We start from the raw sequence: 15,312 nt of genomic DNA on the forward strand, positions 1-15,312 counted from the left end.
TGATCCCAAGCAAGTGTCAGTCGCCCCTCCTAACCGCCCCCCTGACCAAGACCTCCTCACACCCTCTACCCGCGAGACATGACCACAGTCAGTAGAGCATGCCTGGTATGACGGACAGGGGTAGCCCCGTCCGGCATCGTTTTATCTTGGTGCAATTGCCTGGCCATGACACTACAGCCAGGGACAAGACAATGAGATGCTTCTTAGACCGAGCTAAAGTGCTAGAGGAAATTCCTCCAGCACCTGACAAGGAAGGGAAAGAATAAATGAATACAAAATAAATGTTTTTTCTATAATTAAAATTACATAAATTTGAAAATAGAAAATATTTAAATAAATATTTGTGTTCTACTATAATAATGATATTGCACTAAAGCCTCTAATGGAGGTCATCAGCCTATTCAACTATTCCCAATTATCGTGTAGCCTCCCTCACATGTAAATACTCTGTAGTTGGGTTCATTGTTGTTTATTGTTGGCATGCGGGCTCAAGTTATACCTGGTAATTTCCTAATATCATGGTCGCATCTCTAGGTCTCTTAATTCCTCGTGCCCTGCCCATTGCCACTAGAGGGATTTGATTCTGTGGATGGATGGAGTGGATTCTATTATCTGGGTCTTCTATCGTATCCAGTCTATTCTTTTACGGTCTTTTTTAGTCGATTTTTGGTTATTTCCAGCATATTTCGTTCCACTGAGTGTTGCGCGAGCTGCAGTTTCCTTATAATGTCTATTTTAAGTGTACAGGTTTCACATGCATAGGTCATGGCTGGTAGTGCACGTTAGTCGAATGTTTTCTTCTTTAGATAAAGTTGCATTCTGGATTTGAATATGATTGAGTTTCTTCCATAAGTATTCCATGCTTCCCGAGCTGTGTATTAGTCCCAAATATATATATTCTACTATTTCCAGTGTTGTGTTATTTATTAGAATGTCTTCTGTCTACTAGTTCGTTGTACATTACTTTAGTTTTTGCTAAACTTATTTTGAGACCTATTTTATTGCTGGATGTATTTAGTTCGTTAATTTGTACTTAGTAGATCTACTGTAGTTCTCAGGTTACATTTTCCAGTCCTTTTGGACTGGACATTTTAATAACTTGGAGACCGAACCCTCCATAATTGTCTTTATCAATGGCTTATCACTACCTAAAACCGGTCCTACACGATGCGTCCAACGTGTTGGTTCCAACGTTGGAACCAACATTTGGACGCATCGTTTAGCTTCGACAATATTGCAATTGACAAGTGTGTCTCCTACACGATGTGGCAAATATTCATGTGTCCAACGTTGGAAGGTGTGTGACACATCGTGTGGGCCCGGCTTAATGCAAAGAATCGCACATTTTCCAAGCTGACTCACATGAATGTCATTAATAATGGGTTTTGATCATTTCATCTGCCTTATTATTTCATATTTGACACCCAGTTTGACACTGTTTCATTTCTATAGTAACGTTTATATGTAAACATAACATTTGAAATAAAGTTATTTATTGTTATTATTTTCTAATAAAAGAAGCCTTATGTTTATTCGCATTAAACAACTACAGGAATTTGGCAGCTAATGCAGACATACTGACTCCAAAATAGTGAAAACTTTCTGCGCGTGATGCTTAGTGCAATATATTTAGGAAAATTATTTCTTTGCATAAATATTTTCAGTTTATATTCTCTTATTATTAACCGTTATCAAGTCAATATATTACTTATCATACCGCTGTGGTATTTGTTATAAGAGACTGATTAAATATATTTATCATATCTTTGTTGATTTCCTGTAAGTTTAATATTATTATTCATTTGTTATTGTTATTTTTAAATCTTGTTCTGATATAAATTATTGTGTAAGATTTTTAAAATCCTGGAATGACAGGGAAATATTGTTTATAGTGTTTATTGCTGCTTATTAATTATTTTATTTAAGTTGTTTATCATGACTTGCATTTGGGCTAATATTAACATTTAAATTTGGCTGTAATTACTGTGTATATAACACAATGTACCTGTATATAACTATGAGTGACGCAGAGTGTATCATTTATTTATACATGTTTAATTTGCAACTAAAATTTATTATATAATTATTCTAATTCGAGTATCATAATTCCGTTCCAATTTCAATCTGTCCAGATCGGCAAAGTGTGCACTTTATATTTTGCAATAAATTTATTTAGTTTTAATAAAGATTATATGTGAACGAGTGAGTATTATTGGTATAGGTATATATTTCTTGTTTTGCTAATAGAATAATTATTTTTAATTCACGCATCTATTATCACAACGTATCATTCTTCATTTGCAAGTTTTCATCGTCAACTTGTCAACAATGTTGACTTTATCACATAATTTGGATGATAATGTTCAAAAACTATATTTATTTACTTTTATTGTTTATATGTTTTATAGAAGGATATATGGAAGGCATATCAGAAGAAAAACCATGTGAGGAAAACAAATTGTATGAAGTCAGTATCGTAGTAAAATATAATATAATATTATTTTTTTCCTAATATTATATTTTCCTTTATGGAAACATTTGCGTAGAAAATATTTCACGGAAATGAAAATATTTAAATTTTCCGAATGTGATAATATTGCGGATTAACATCGATGAGGAAATTCCTCTTGTCTGACTTATATTTTTTTGTAAAATTATTTTTTAAATTATTATTTATTTTTTTTTAGTTTTTATTTTTTTCTTCTAATATTTCGATATACATGGTCCGGCAATAGTGCGTCGGGCATCTGTAACTGCTAGAATAAAAAACTTGGGAATTTTGTTTAAGTCAAAACCTAAAGTATGTACTAGGATGTATTTCAGGAAAATATTTTAACTTCTATAGGGTGGCTCAAAAAAGTGTAAGCGGATCGGGATGATTTTTTTTAAATGGAACACCCTGTATATTATTGCATTTTTGACTTTCTTTCCGATCACTTTACATAATCCTAAGACATGAGTAAATATATTTCGATAATTTCAGAGATATTAATAAATAAATAAAAATTATATATTTTTTTGCCTTTCTTAAAAAAATATTAATAATACAAGAACTGTCCTGAAATCAAAACTATATTAGGTATTTATTTTAGATGGTCTAAACTTACTTTGCCATAAATATGGAAATCGTAAATCATACGGGATGTTCAAAATTCAACGCCAAATTTTCTAAAACATAAAATAATTTTTCTTCGTTTTTTTTTAATGGAACACCCTGTATATTATTTTTTATTAGATGGAGGGTAAAAAAATGAAAATTTTTTGTATTTAAAGTATTTAAAAATTTTTAATGGTTTCGCAGATATTCCCGATTTTATATTTTATACGGAATTTTCCACAGGAAATTTTTATCAAAGCCACCCAGTGATTTTTTTCCCGTATTTTACCATTGAAATATATTGCGCCATATAAATTAATACTGCGTGTATCTGCAAAACCATTAAAAATTTTGAAATACTTTAAATACAAAAAATGTTCATTTTTTAACTCTCCATCTAATAAAGAATAATATACAGTGTATTTCATTAAAAAAAAAACAAAGAAAACTATTTTATATTTTAGAAAGTTTGGCGTAGAATATGGAACATCCTGTATGATTTATGATTACCATATTTATAGCAAAGTAAGAACAGACCATCGAAATAGCTTTTTTAAAAAGGGCTGAAATTTTTGATTTATTTTTTAATATCTCTGAAACTATCGAAATATATTTACTCATATATTAAGATTATGTAAAGTGATCTGAAAGAAAGCCAAAAATGCAATAATATACAGGGTAAAACATATTAGCATTTGCACTTCCAAAGTTTTTTATTCTAGGAGCTACAGATGCCCGACGCACCATTGCCGGATCCTGTATTTCCAATACTTCAGTTATATTCCATACTGAAATACCTATTTTCATAAAGATATTTCCGGAAATTTTATACCAGTCAGTATACGAGTCTGTCAACATTCCAACAATTATTTCTTTATACTGTTCAATTTGCGAAGTTTGAAATTTTCGTCATCATTTTCGGCGCCATATTGGTTTTCACGTATTTCTTGACTTGGTCCATGAGTTGTTTATTGGTTGTAAACTAACAATAACAAATTTAATAACAAAATATTAAACAATGACAAATTTATTGTAGCCTACCCGCAGTGTATACAATGAATAAATACTAATAATATGTGAATGAATAAATACTATTAATACTGCAAAATAAAAACACTAAATCACCACAATACACCAAAACACTTTTACTTTTACACTGGACGCGCGTTTCGCTAACCATGTTGGCATCATCAGCAGATGATTATAAACTTCAGTTTATAATCATCTGCTTCAGCTTATTCAGTATTGTGGTGATTTAGTGTTTTTATTTTGCTGTGTAACACCAAAGGTTCCAATCCTTAACTGTAATCTTCGATGGCTTCACGGTCAACGGAACTGAATCTTTATCGTAAGTTTAGTACTAAGATTAGGTTATTAGAAGCAGATATTTGGTTTCTTAAATCATGCAAAGCCAATTCAGTTTATCCTAGTTTTATTAGATAGTTTATAATCATCTGCTGATGATGCTAACATGGTTAGCGAAACGCGCGTCCAGTGTAAAAGTAAAAGTGTTTTGGTGTATTGTGGTGATTTAGTGTTTTTATTTTGCTGTGTAACACCAAAGGTTCCAACCCTCAACTGTAAACTATTAATACTATTAATATGAATAAATACTATTAATATGTTCATGGATCTTATAAGCAGGAATTCCAGGGGACAAACGAATATTGTGACTTAAACGGAACTTATTCTTTGCACAGTCGAGCATGAAATTATTAAAGCCTCCGATGCTCTCTATAAAACATGTGAATATTTTCGATTTAGTTACAAAATATTAACTCGGTAGTTGTCCAATTACATCGTAAACAGCCGACACAGGTAAAAGGTTTTTTCCACCATCTTTTTCGAGTTTCAAATACTCGATAACTTTTAATATGAGCCGTTGTTCTTTTTCACTATAACGGGACGGCATTTTAAACACAAATTAAATCACAAATAACTAAATAAACACAGAAAATCCCACAAAAATTTACGGGAAACTATCGGAGTCGTTGAAATTTAACAACAACGTTGACAGTCGGCGATATTCTTTTGTTCGATTTCGGCGTGTAGTACAATAAACATGATGTTTGCCTTTTTCTATTCATGCACATTAGACAAGGAAATGCGATTCTTTACATGTAATGAAGGTGATCCGTATGTAAAACAAAAAAAATAATCCTATGATGTAAGAAATATAATGGACTTACGTTTTTGACACAAAACTTCCATTTCATATGATAAACATGGATAAGAGAGAGAATGACAATATGTGACGAAAGACTCAAACTTCGCAAATTGAACAGTACATATATAGCAATATTTCAAGGAACTATATTTTATTACACTGAATGAAAAAATGAAAGTCAAGTTTTACTGCTAAAGTAAATTCAAAATATAATTCTCGTTTTTAGGTAGTATTTTGTAAAGAAACTGACAGTTTTGTAACAGCTACAAACAATATTCAACCAGGAAACGTAATTCTTATAGACAATCCTATTGTTCTCGCTCCACTGCCCACCAAAAATGATCTTCTTTGCGTTGGATGCTGCAAGTATTAAAATAAAAATAACCTATTACATTCATATATATTTTTACTATAACTGATAATTTTAGAAGACTAGATGAAACGGATTGTTATTGCCCGAAATGTGGCTGGCCCAAATGTCGTAACGAGTGTCAAGATGTTTCTACACATAACGAAAATGAGTGTGAAATTTTGAGATTATGTCCCAAAAAATCGGGCGATTCAAAATTTCGATATGATATATTAATCATTCTTCGCTGCTTATTATTACAAACGTCAAATAAAAACAAATGGGCTGTGTTGTTGAACTTGCTGGATCGATTTAATGGTGGAGACCGGGGGAATGCAGATTATTTTAAGTAGGCGTATTTATATTATATTCTAAATTTGACTATTTAAAGATAACTTAAGAAAATACTTTTAAGACATCTATTAAACCATCGAAGTTTGTTTTCTAATTCATTGGAGAAATTAAACGTCCTCTTTTATTAAAACCACTAAAGTCAATCTGTTTTCCAAAAATCAGCTTTTTACGTCAAGCGCTTTAAGCAGGATCGTGATTAATCAATGACCAGATTTTTCGAAACACCCTGTATACACTTTTAAAAAATCTTAAAATATGTAAGAAAACAAAATAAAATATACGTGTTTAAGCGTTTTTTCGGAAACTAGACCGTTTTTTAAATGAAAAATATTGTAATATTTAAGGGGTGGTTTCACCCTCTTGGAACTGGAATTTCGAAAAATCCCTTCTTATCGAACCTCTACACCCTAGAATCAACCTGTATGCCAAAATTGAGCTTCTTACGTTGAGTGGTTTGAGCAGGATCGTGAGCAGTTTGAGCAGTCAACTAACTATCTACCCAACGTGTTTATTTTTCGTCAATAATGACATGTATTGACTATTTCCATTCTAAATATCTTGAGAACGGTTGCTCGTAGCGATTTTTACAAAGAGATATTTTTTACGTAAAAGTCACAAAAATGTATATATTTTCTCTCGGTAGTTTTATACAAGTGCGGACAAAAAGTTATTACGCTTCAAAACACATGTAGGTGGCGCCCTCTACCAGTAGGAGTCATATTGACATCAAAATCAAATTTCTCATGTCAAAAAACTCCTAGACAGCAATTTTCATCCAAATATTGACGTTACTTCGGAAATCATTTGAAAAAAATCGAAATAGAAATGAAACTTCTACACCCTCTGAAACTAAGCATTTTAGGACATACATTAATACGAACTTTTTTACTTATTTTTATCTGCAGAATATGCTTCCTAAGTTTCCGGAATACAGTTCGGACCACCCTGTATAGCTTTCACTCAGTGGAACCTACCTTTAACTTTACTGAAATACACTATATTTATACAGATAAATATTAAAAATATTGATTTATTTATGAATATATTTAGTAGGTTTGTCCGTTATTTACCAAGTTGATCATTTCTCTCACGACGATTAAATTACATAGGAATTTCCCACTTTTGGCAAATATTTTTTTTCTCTCGATCTTGTTCTTTCCCAGCCATGACAATCACATATTATTATACAGAATTGAACGATTTACAAAAAATGTTTCTTACAATTTTTCGATAAACCTACTCCTTCAAAAGTTATTCACGGTTAAAATTAACCACTCACAGTAAATTCCTAAATTCTTCAATTTTTTTGACAAAATTATGATTATTTTTGAAAAATTTAATCTATTACTGTAAAAATATACAATTCTGATGCTGTTAAGGTTGGGAATTAAGAAATCTTCAAGTCTAATAAAGGTTAAACCATTTAAGTATAGCTGATTTATTTTAATAAACATTCTTTAGTTGGATTCTGATATTTCTTCTTATATTCGCTTACAATCTGAATCACATATTGTTTTTCATCTCCAGTTCTAGATAAAATATTAATGTATTATTCTTCTGACAATTTAACAGCTCTTTCTGCAGTATCATTAACTACTCTCAAATTTTTTAAAATTTCTAAGCCTCTCATATATCCAGGATCCTTTAACCATTCCGTACTATCTAACTTCAGAAAACTTGTATCAATATTAAACCGTGTAAAAAGTTGTAACGAATTTGAATTTATGAAATAATCAATGTTTTTGTTTATAAACCATTTAAAATCATCCTGATTAAAAATGAAGCGTTTAGAAATATCGAACTCTTCGCCATTATTCACTTTTAAAGCTTCAATCATTTTCTGCCTGATACTATAATAAGCATTAGAATTAACTACCTGTTTGCATTCAATTGTTTTTCATGATTCAAAATTGTTTATCATGGTATCATGAAAATTGCTTTTTTCCAAATAATAGATTACATTCTTCAAAAATAATCATAATTTTCCTTAAAAAGTTGAAAAATTTAGGAATTTACCGGGTGTTTAACTTTTGACCGTGAATAACTTTTGAAGGAGTAGGTTTATCCAAAAATTGTAAGAGAGCTTTTTTGTAGAGCGTTCAATTCTGTACAAGATATGTGATTGCTGTGGCTGCGATAGAACAAGAGATCGAGCTAAAAAAATATTTGCAAAAAGTGGCAAATTCCCATATAATTTAAACGGGAAATGAATCGTTTTTGGGGCAAGGTCTATTGTGAATATTAAGGGTTTACAATGGTCTGATTTTTTTACGAGCCCTATCAACTATATGTTGGGACAAGGTCTTTTTTGCAATAAAAATAGTAATATGTTAAAAGGACTCAATTTATTTTGTTTATTATTCTAAATTCAAACATTACAATATGATCTAAACAATTTTACTATATTTTTATAACTTTACAAACAAATCACTTTTCATAATAGCTTATTTTGCCAAAATCTAGCCAAAAAAGATTATCCCAAATTTCCTGCAGTTTTGTCCGCAAATCAAAAATTGTTCTTTGAGGGTGGTTTCTTAAATATTGCTTCATTTCATGCCACACGGTTTCTATAACATTCAGGACTACTTGCAGGATGGGATAGAACTTTTATATTATTATTACCGAACCAATTTTTAGTTGATTTTGCTGAATGGCATGATGCTCCATCTTGTTGGAAAATATAGTCTTCGTTTGGAAACAATTCTTTAGCACTAGGCAAAAGTGAGGTCTCAAGTATATGTTGATATTTTTGGGCATTAACAGTGCCATCTCTAAAATTTAATTTGCCCAAACCTCTTGCTGACATGCAACCTCAAACTATAATCCCCTTAGGAAATTTAACAACCCTCTTTATGCAATCTTTATGAAAGACTTCTGCTTTATTTCGTATTATTCGTTTTCGATGATCTCCAACGCAAACATGAAATTTAGACTCATCGCTAAATATGACCTTATTTTAATCATTTTGTGTCCACGATAATTTAGATTTTGCCCAATTGTAGCGATTTTTCTTTTGAATTTCTGTCAGTAGCGGCTTTTCTTTGGCCTAAATAAGAATTTGTATCAATAATCTTCAGGTAATTGATTATCCACACAAAATAAAGTTTACCTTGTAAAACCCCAGACCGCATTTATGGATATATTTTCGGCAACATTCTCTTGATATATTTAAACCAGTTACAGTATTTCATTTAACTGTTACTTCGCGAAGAGTACTTCTTCTCGCAGACTTGCAAATTTTTACTAAATTTCGTAAACCTCTTTGAGATACAACTTTTGGCCTTCCCGAACTTCTGACCTCTAACGTCTACATTGGCAGATTCGCCGTATTTTTTTTATTATATTAAAGACCGTGGTTTTTGGAATACTTAAATCATCACAAATTTTTCGAATTGTTTATCCCGTACTGTATTGACGAATGATAATTTCGCCTAGTTTTTGATTTGTAGCTTTTCCACGGACCATTACTTTGAATTAGATAATTAACAAAATTGAAAATTAAAAGTACTTACAGTAAATCTCACTATTCAAAGTATCGAGTCACTTACAAGCTGTTAATGCTGAAGTAAACAGTTTGCGACATTTGTGACGTTTATAGCAAAGCCGCCTATGATGATATTAATTATTTAAAAATACTTGTCCCAACATTTAGTTGTCATTAAATTTGTCCTTTTATGAACAAAATCCGCTACTGTAAATATGGATTGATTTACAAATTCATAAAAATATTGTCAAGTTGTTTAGGATATATGGCTATGTTTATATTTAAAAAATTAAACATATTTTTTTCAGTCATTCTGAAAAACCAGGGCAATAATTCCAAAATATGACCTTGTCCCAACATATAGTTGTTAGGGCTCGTAGACAATAAACTAAAAATTTAGAGGGCGTCGTGAGAGAAATGATTAACTTGGTAAATAACCGGTATCCTAATATGTATTTAGGCAAGTTACCCTGTAAGTATACGTTCTCTTTTAGGAAAGTTGAAGAAAAGAAGCGTTTCCTTGAAGAAGTATATCTAAAACCGTTAAGAAACTATGAAGCTGAAATTGGAAAAAGTATATTACCACAAGCATCGAGTGATATAGTCGAAAAAGTTTGTGGTTTTCTAATGCTATACGTTATGGAACATAGCAATATTAAACTTCTATACGCTAAGGCTAATTTAATTGAACAAAATTGCGTTCCTAATGCGATTTTCGTGGTTGATGATGAAGATGATTATAAAATGACCATAAAGTAAGTCAATAATAGAAATATGAATCTAAAAATGTTTGTTGTTATTGTGTTCTAGAGCTGTGCAGCCTATACTGAAAGGCGAACATATAACCATTTCTTATACAGATATACTTTTGGGTACTCAACAACGCAAGAAGTACCTGAAGAAATTGAGGAATACTTTATGTCGCTGTTCTCGATGTGAGGATTCTACGGAGTTTAATAGCTATTTAAGGTGATTTAATACATTTTTTCATAAATTGATTATATCTATATTAAATAATCAATTTGAAGCTATAAAAATAACTTTAATTGCACCATTTTACTTAAATTTACTTAAAATCACTTTGAAAAACATTAATACATGACTTTTATCATCATCATCATCATCATCAGCTTACTCCCTCACATATTTAGATACTCTCTTTGTAGTTGGGCAAATTGTTAGCTATTGTTGGCTATACGGGCCCAAGTAATCCCTGCTAATTTCCTAATATCATGGTCCCATCTCAGGTTTGGTCTTCTTTTAGGTTTCTTAATTCCTCGTGGGTACCATGCTGTAATCTGTTGGCCGTCCTTCTTGCCAGGTGTCCTGCCCATTGCCACTTGAGGGATTTGATTCTGTGGATGGACATCTATTACCTGGGTCTTTTATCGTATCCACTCTATACTTACTACCACTTATACTACTACATAACTATACTTACACAACTACATTACTTTTATAATATATCCGCAGTGGTTTTTTGGTAGTAACGCTTGCAAATTGTGAGCTACTGCTTAACCAGCAGTTTCAAATGGTGCCTAGTGCCTCGTTTGCTTCCCCTTTTTCTTTTTTCAGGATCGCTAGTTCATCGTTGTTGATTCCTCCCGCATTGATGAAGCCGGAAGGCAGAAACACTAAGTATCTACGGGTAGTCGTATTTTAGCCATGTTTCATGGCTAATCTTACTGTAGGTTTGCCCAATAATTTCATTCTTCTTTTTTATTATAGTCCCCACGATAACATCTTTTGTTTATTGTTTTCTCTGGGCCAAGGTGACAGCGACGAGGTATGTTGAAGTACCTCCGCAGCGGTTTTTTGGTAGTAACACTTGCGAATTGTGAGCTACTGCTTAACCAGGTTGCAAATGGTGCCTAGTGCCTCGTTTGCTTCCCCTTTTTCTTTTTTCAGGATCGCTAGTTCATCGTTGTTGATTCCTCCCGTATTGATGAAGCCGGAAGGCACAAACACTAAGTATCTACGGGTAGTCGTATTTTAGCCATGTTTCATGGCTAATCTTACTGTAGGTTTGCCCAATAATTTCATTCTTCTTTTTTATTATAGTCCCCACGATAACATCTTTTGTTTATTGTTTTCTCTTGGCCAAGGTGACAGCGGCGAGGTATGTTGAAGTACCTCCGCAGCGGTTTTTTGGTAGTAACGCTTGCGAATTGTGAGCTACTGCTTAACCAGGTTGCAAATAGTGCCTAGTGCCTCGTTTGCTTCCCCTTTTTCTTTTTTCAGGATCGCTAGTTCATCGTTGTTGATTCCTCCCGTATTGATGAAGCCGGAAGGCAGAAACACTAAGTATCTACGGGTAGTCGTATTTTAGCCATGTTTCATGGCTAATCTTTCTGTAGGTTTGCCCAATACGTCCTTCTTTTTTATTATAGTCCCCACGATAACATCTTTTGTTTATTTATAAATATACCTATATATTTTTTTCAATATTGCTCATAATGCATAATAATTCTTAATTATTAAAGGAACTATATACTTTCTAGTGCTATGATCTGTTTTGGTATGGAAGATGAACCTTGCAAAGGTATCCAGCTATCACTAAACCCTACCGATGAAACGCCAGTCTGGCTATGTAACAAGTGCAATATAAAACTACCTAACAAGGAAGTAACTGATTTTATCCGGCACTTAAATAAGGAAGTTGATAAAAGATTGGAAACCAAACCAAATTTTGAGGACTTGAAAGATTTTTTAGAGAAATTGGAACTGTTTCTACATCCCACTCATTATTTGATTATTAGAGTTAAATATCACTTGATACAGATTTACGAAATCAGCCAAACATCAAGAGATTTGCTAAAAGAAAAAATGAAAATGTGCGAAAGTTTGATTGAAGTTTTTAAGAAAATTGATCCAGGGTCTACAAGGTCGGTTTTTCAAGTAGTCTTGTTTAAATTCTTTAATTATATCTTCTATTGTAGGTTAGGACTTCATCTGTTAACTATTTTATCAGAGTTATACAAAGCAAAAACAGAACTACTGTTCCAAACTTTTTTACCGGAAGATAAAGACGCTAGTTTTAGTCTGATTACAGAAATCTTACAGATTTTAAAGGAAGCAAATAAGATTGCTGAGTTCCAATCCCAAATACACCCCCAAAAGAACTTGTTGGAAAATGTGAAAAATAATAAAGATATGATATCGAAATGGCTGGCAGAAAATTCATTTATGTTTGAAATTGACTAGTTAGTTATGTAAAGATTATGATGCACAATAAAAAAAATATTAAATTGTTTAATATGTTATTACCTGCTTGCTTTGCTGTTAATTTTTTATCTTATCAAAAATACAAATAGAATAATATTTGAATAATAGCCTATTCTTAGAGCATATTTTTTTCTTAACTTATAAAATACATCTTGGTTTTGAAACTTTGTTGTTGCAATAGAAAATCATACGAATCAATAACATCATTCATCATAATCCATTTCGTAAGTACAGTAATAAGATTAACTTAATAAAGGCAGATATGGTTTTTAAATCATGTAGTGGAATTAGATTTGGCTGAAGTTTATTGGTTTACTTGAAATCAGTTATCTAAGAAACATTTGTTTATTTAGTATTTGGAAGCCTTTTCTAATAGTATGTCATGTAAATTTTTCTGTTGAAATCCATCCTTTTCGAGTTTTTCAACTTTAGAATAGCTGAAATCAGGGCTACTTTCGTTTACTTGAAATCAGTTCTGTAAGAAATATTTGTTTATTTAGTATTTGGAAGCCTTTTTGAATAGTATGTTACAAAAATGTTTCTGCGGAAATGCATCATTTTCAGTTTTTCAACTTTAGAATTGCTGAAATCAGGGCTACTTTAGTTTAGCTGAAATCAGATATGTAAGAAATATTTGGTTATTTAGTACTTTCTAAACATAGACACGCAAAAAAATTCTTGCGGAAGTGTACCATTTTCATTTATTGATAAAATATTGTAAAATACAGCAAGATTTGAAAAGTACTCGGCAATTGAAATTCGTAACCAGATGCGTTTTAGCTTACAGCGTGTTTTGATTGCTTTGGTTAGGTTTGTTTTGGTTTGGTTTGTTGGTTTATTTTTGTTTATTTTCGTTTTTTCTCGGTACGGTATCGTTGTCTAAATTACAGTGTCTACTAGGTTAAGTTCATACTTTCATAAGAAAAGTGTTTAGCATGTAAAGCAGGAACACGTGTTTATGTAACTAATTTTAGTTATTCTACGTAAGTTGGAAAAAAGAGAATGATGCCTTTCCGCAGAGAAATTTTTATGATTTTGTGTTTGGTGAGGCTTCCATATACTGGATGTTTTTTTTATAAGTGATTTCAAGTAAACAAAAATTTCACCTTTAGATTTAACTTATTTTTATTAGACTTTATTAGATATTGGACTTACCGGAATTAAACTTTTTTTTTATTATTTTTTAGACCTATTTTACTAGCATTTTGTAAATCTAAAATAGCTTGACTTTTGAATATTTTTTCTATGATTAACAAACTATAGATATTTTGAATGCAAGTTTACAGACTTTCTCTTACAAACTTAAATATTTAAAAATACAGAATGTTTCAAAAAACACGTGCCGTCTCTCGCGTGGAGATTCTTCATGTAAAAATAAGATTTATTTTTTATATCAAAAAAGGACCGATTCTGCTTTGTTTTCTAGCTACAGGGGGTTAAGTCTTTAATTTTTAATTTTTAGCGAAAAAGGTATATAGCTATAAGCGCGACGTATTTTAGTGCTAAAAATTATAAAAATATCTAAAATATAATAAAAGTTATCACTGGAATATTTTTCTAAAAAAACGTGTGCGCCACCGACTTTTTTTTTATTTTGATATCAAAATTGTGTAGGCCGTATAATGCCAATTAAAAGTTATCTCTTGATATTTTGCCCAATTCGGCCTCCTTGATGAGATAAACGCAATTTTATTAATCACAATTAATAAAATTAAAATAAAAATAAAATTAATAAATTATATATTTTACTTTATTATTAAATATTATTACTGTTAGGTATTACTACTATTAGTCCAACATAGAGCAATTTAAAATAAAAAAAATAATGATATTTAAGATAATAATTACAAAAAACCTAATTTTAAAAAGTTGTAACATCCTGTAACTCTAAAACTATGCATTTCCATACCCATGTTTATAGCAAATTTTTTTCAAATTTTTGGTGAGGAATCGATGAGTACTTATTTAACACTTTGGTCAGTTAATAACATTAAAATTTGTAAAGGCTGGTATTAGTCTAGGATTAAGGCAAATTGAGAAAATTTCGTTTATCTCATCAAGGAAACCTAAATCGACAAAATATCGAGAGACCACTTTTAATCGGCATTAAAAGGTCTATACAATTCTGTTAACAAGAGAAAAAAGCCAGTGGTGTACATGATTTCTTTAGAAAAATATTCCAGTGATAAACCATATGCACATCCCTGGTAAATATATTAACAATTTTTCAGCATTAAAATATGTCGCACTTATAGTATCTTTTACCCTCAAAATTTCATTCGAATCGCTAAAAGCACTTGGAAGAAAATTATAATAAATCGAAAGATTATTAAGATTTTAACACCCTGTAGCTACCTTATTTGAGAAATCCCCTTACGAGAGATGGCACATAATTTTTGAAATACGCTGTATTGTATAGAAGTTAAAAAACAAGCTTAAAAAAGACTAGGGAATTGTAACAAAAAAAACTATTTTTATTGATAATTTTTTTAAGTATCTTGATGTATTGTGGTTGATTTGTAAAATTTGCTATTATCAACCTAATCAAAAGTATAGTACAGACAAATGGCTTAAATCGCGTTAATTTCCTTCTGGAAAATTGACACCTGGATTTCTGCCAAATGATCTAGATTTCT

The 15,312-nt window shown here is 31.2% G+C and overlaps 1 protein-coding gene across 3 annotated transcripts; it reads left to right on the forward strand.

The window, feature by feature from the left end:
* The first annotated feature begins 1,629 nt into the window (after positions 1-1,629).
* Positions 1,630-12,676, forward strand: LOC115875607 (SET domain-containing protein SmydA-8-like). Of its 3 annotated transcripts, none has more exons than XM_030891107.1 (8): positions 1,630-1,779; positions 2,409-2,467; positions 5,491-5,630; positions 5,693-5,962; positions 9,946-10,206; positions 10,262-10,420; positions 11,953-12,336; positions 12,391-12,676. In XM_030891107.1, exons 2-8 carry the CDS (start codon positions 2,417-2,419, stop codon positions 12,653-12,655), a joined length of 1,530 nt encoding a protein of 509 aa, XP_030746967.1. In that variant the 5' UTR covers positions 1,630-1,779; positions 2,409-2,416; the 3' UTR covers positions 12,656-12,676. The 3 variants fall into 3 exon arrangements, with proteins under 3 accessions (XP_030746967.1, XP_030746968.1, XP_030746966.1); XM_030891108.1 differs by lacking the exon at positions 1,630-1,779 and adding an exon at positions 1,870-2,221; XM_030891106.1 differs by lacking the exon at positions 1,630-1,779 and adding an exon at positions 1,870-2,202.
* The last annotated feature ends 2,636 nt before the right edge of the window (positions 12,677-15,312 follow it).

This window comes from Sitophilus oryzae, unplaced genomic scaffold (assembly GCF_002938485.1).
Source record: "Sitophilus oryzae breed Bouriz unplaced genomic scaffold, Soryzae_2.0 scaffold_1390_pilon_pilon, whole genome shotgun sequence".
Classification (NCBI taxonomy): domain Eukaryota; kingdom Metazoa; phylum Arthropoda; class Insecta; order Coleoptera; family Curculionidae; genus Sitophilus; species Sitophilus oryzae.

Excerpts from the sequence above, each read along its gene's own strand:
- LOC115875607 (XM_030891107.1), top strand. The coding sequence starts at position 2,417 with ATGGAAGGCATATCAGAAGAAAAACCATGTGAGGAAAACAAATTGTAT. Across the intron at positions 2,468-5,490 it reads AGGAAAACAAATTGTATGAA|GTAGTATTTTGTAAAGAAAC; the intron begins GTCAGTATCGTA and ends TCTCGTTTTTAG. Across the intron at positions 10,421-11,952 it reads GAGTTTAATAGCTATTTAAG|TGCTATGATCTGTTTTGGTA; the intron begins GTGATTTAATAC and ends TATACTTTCTAG.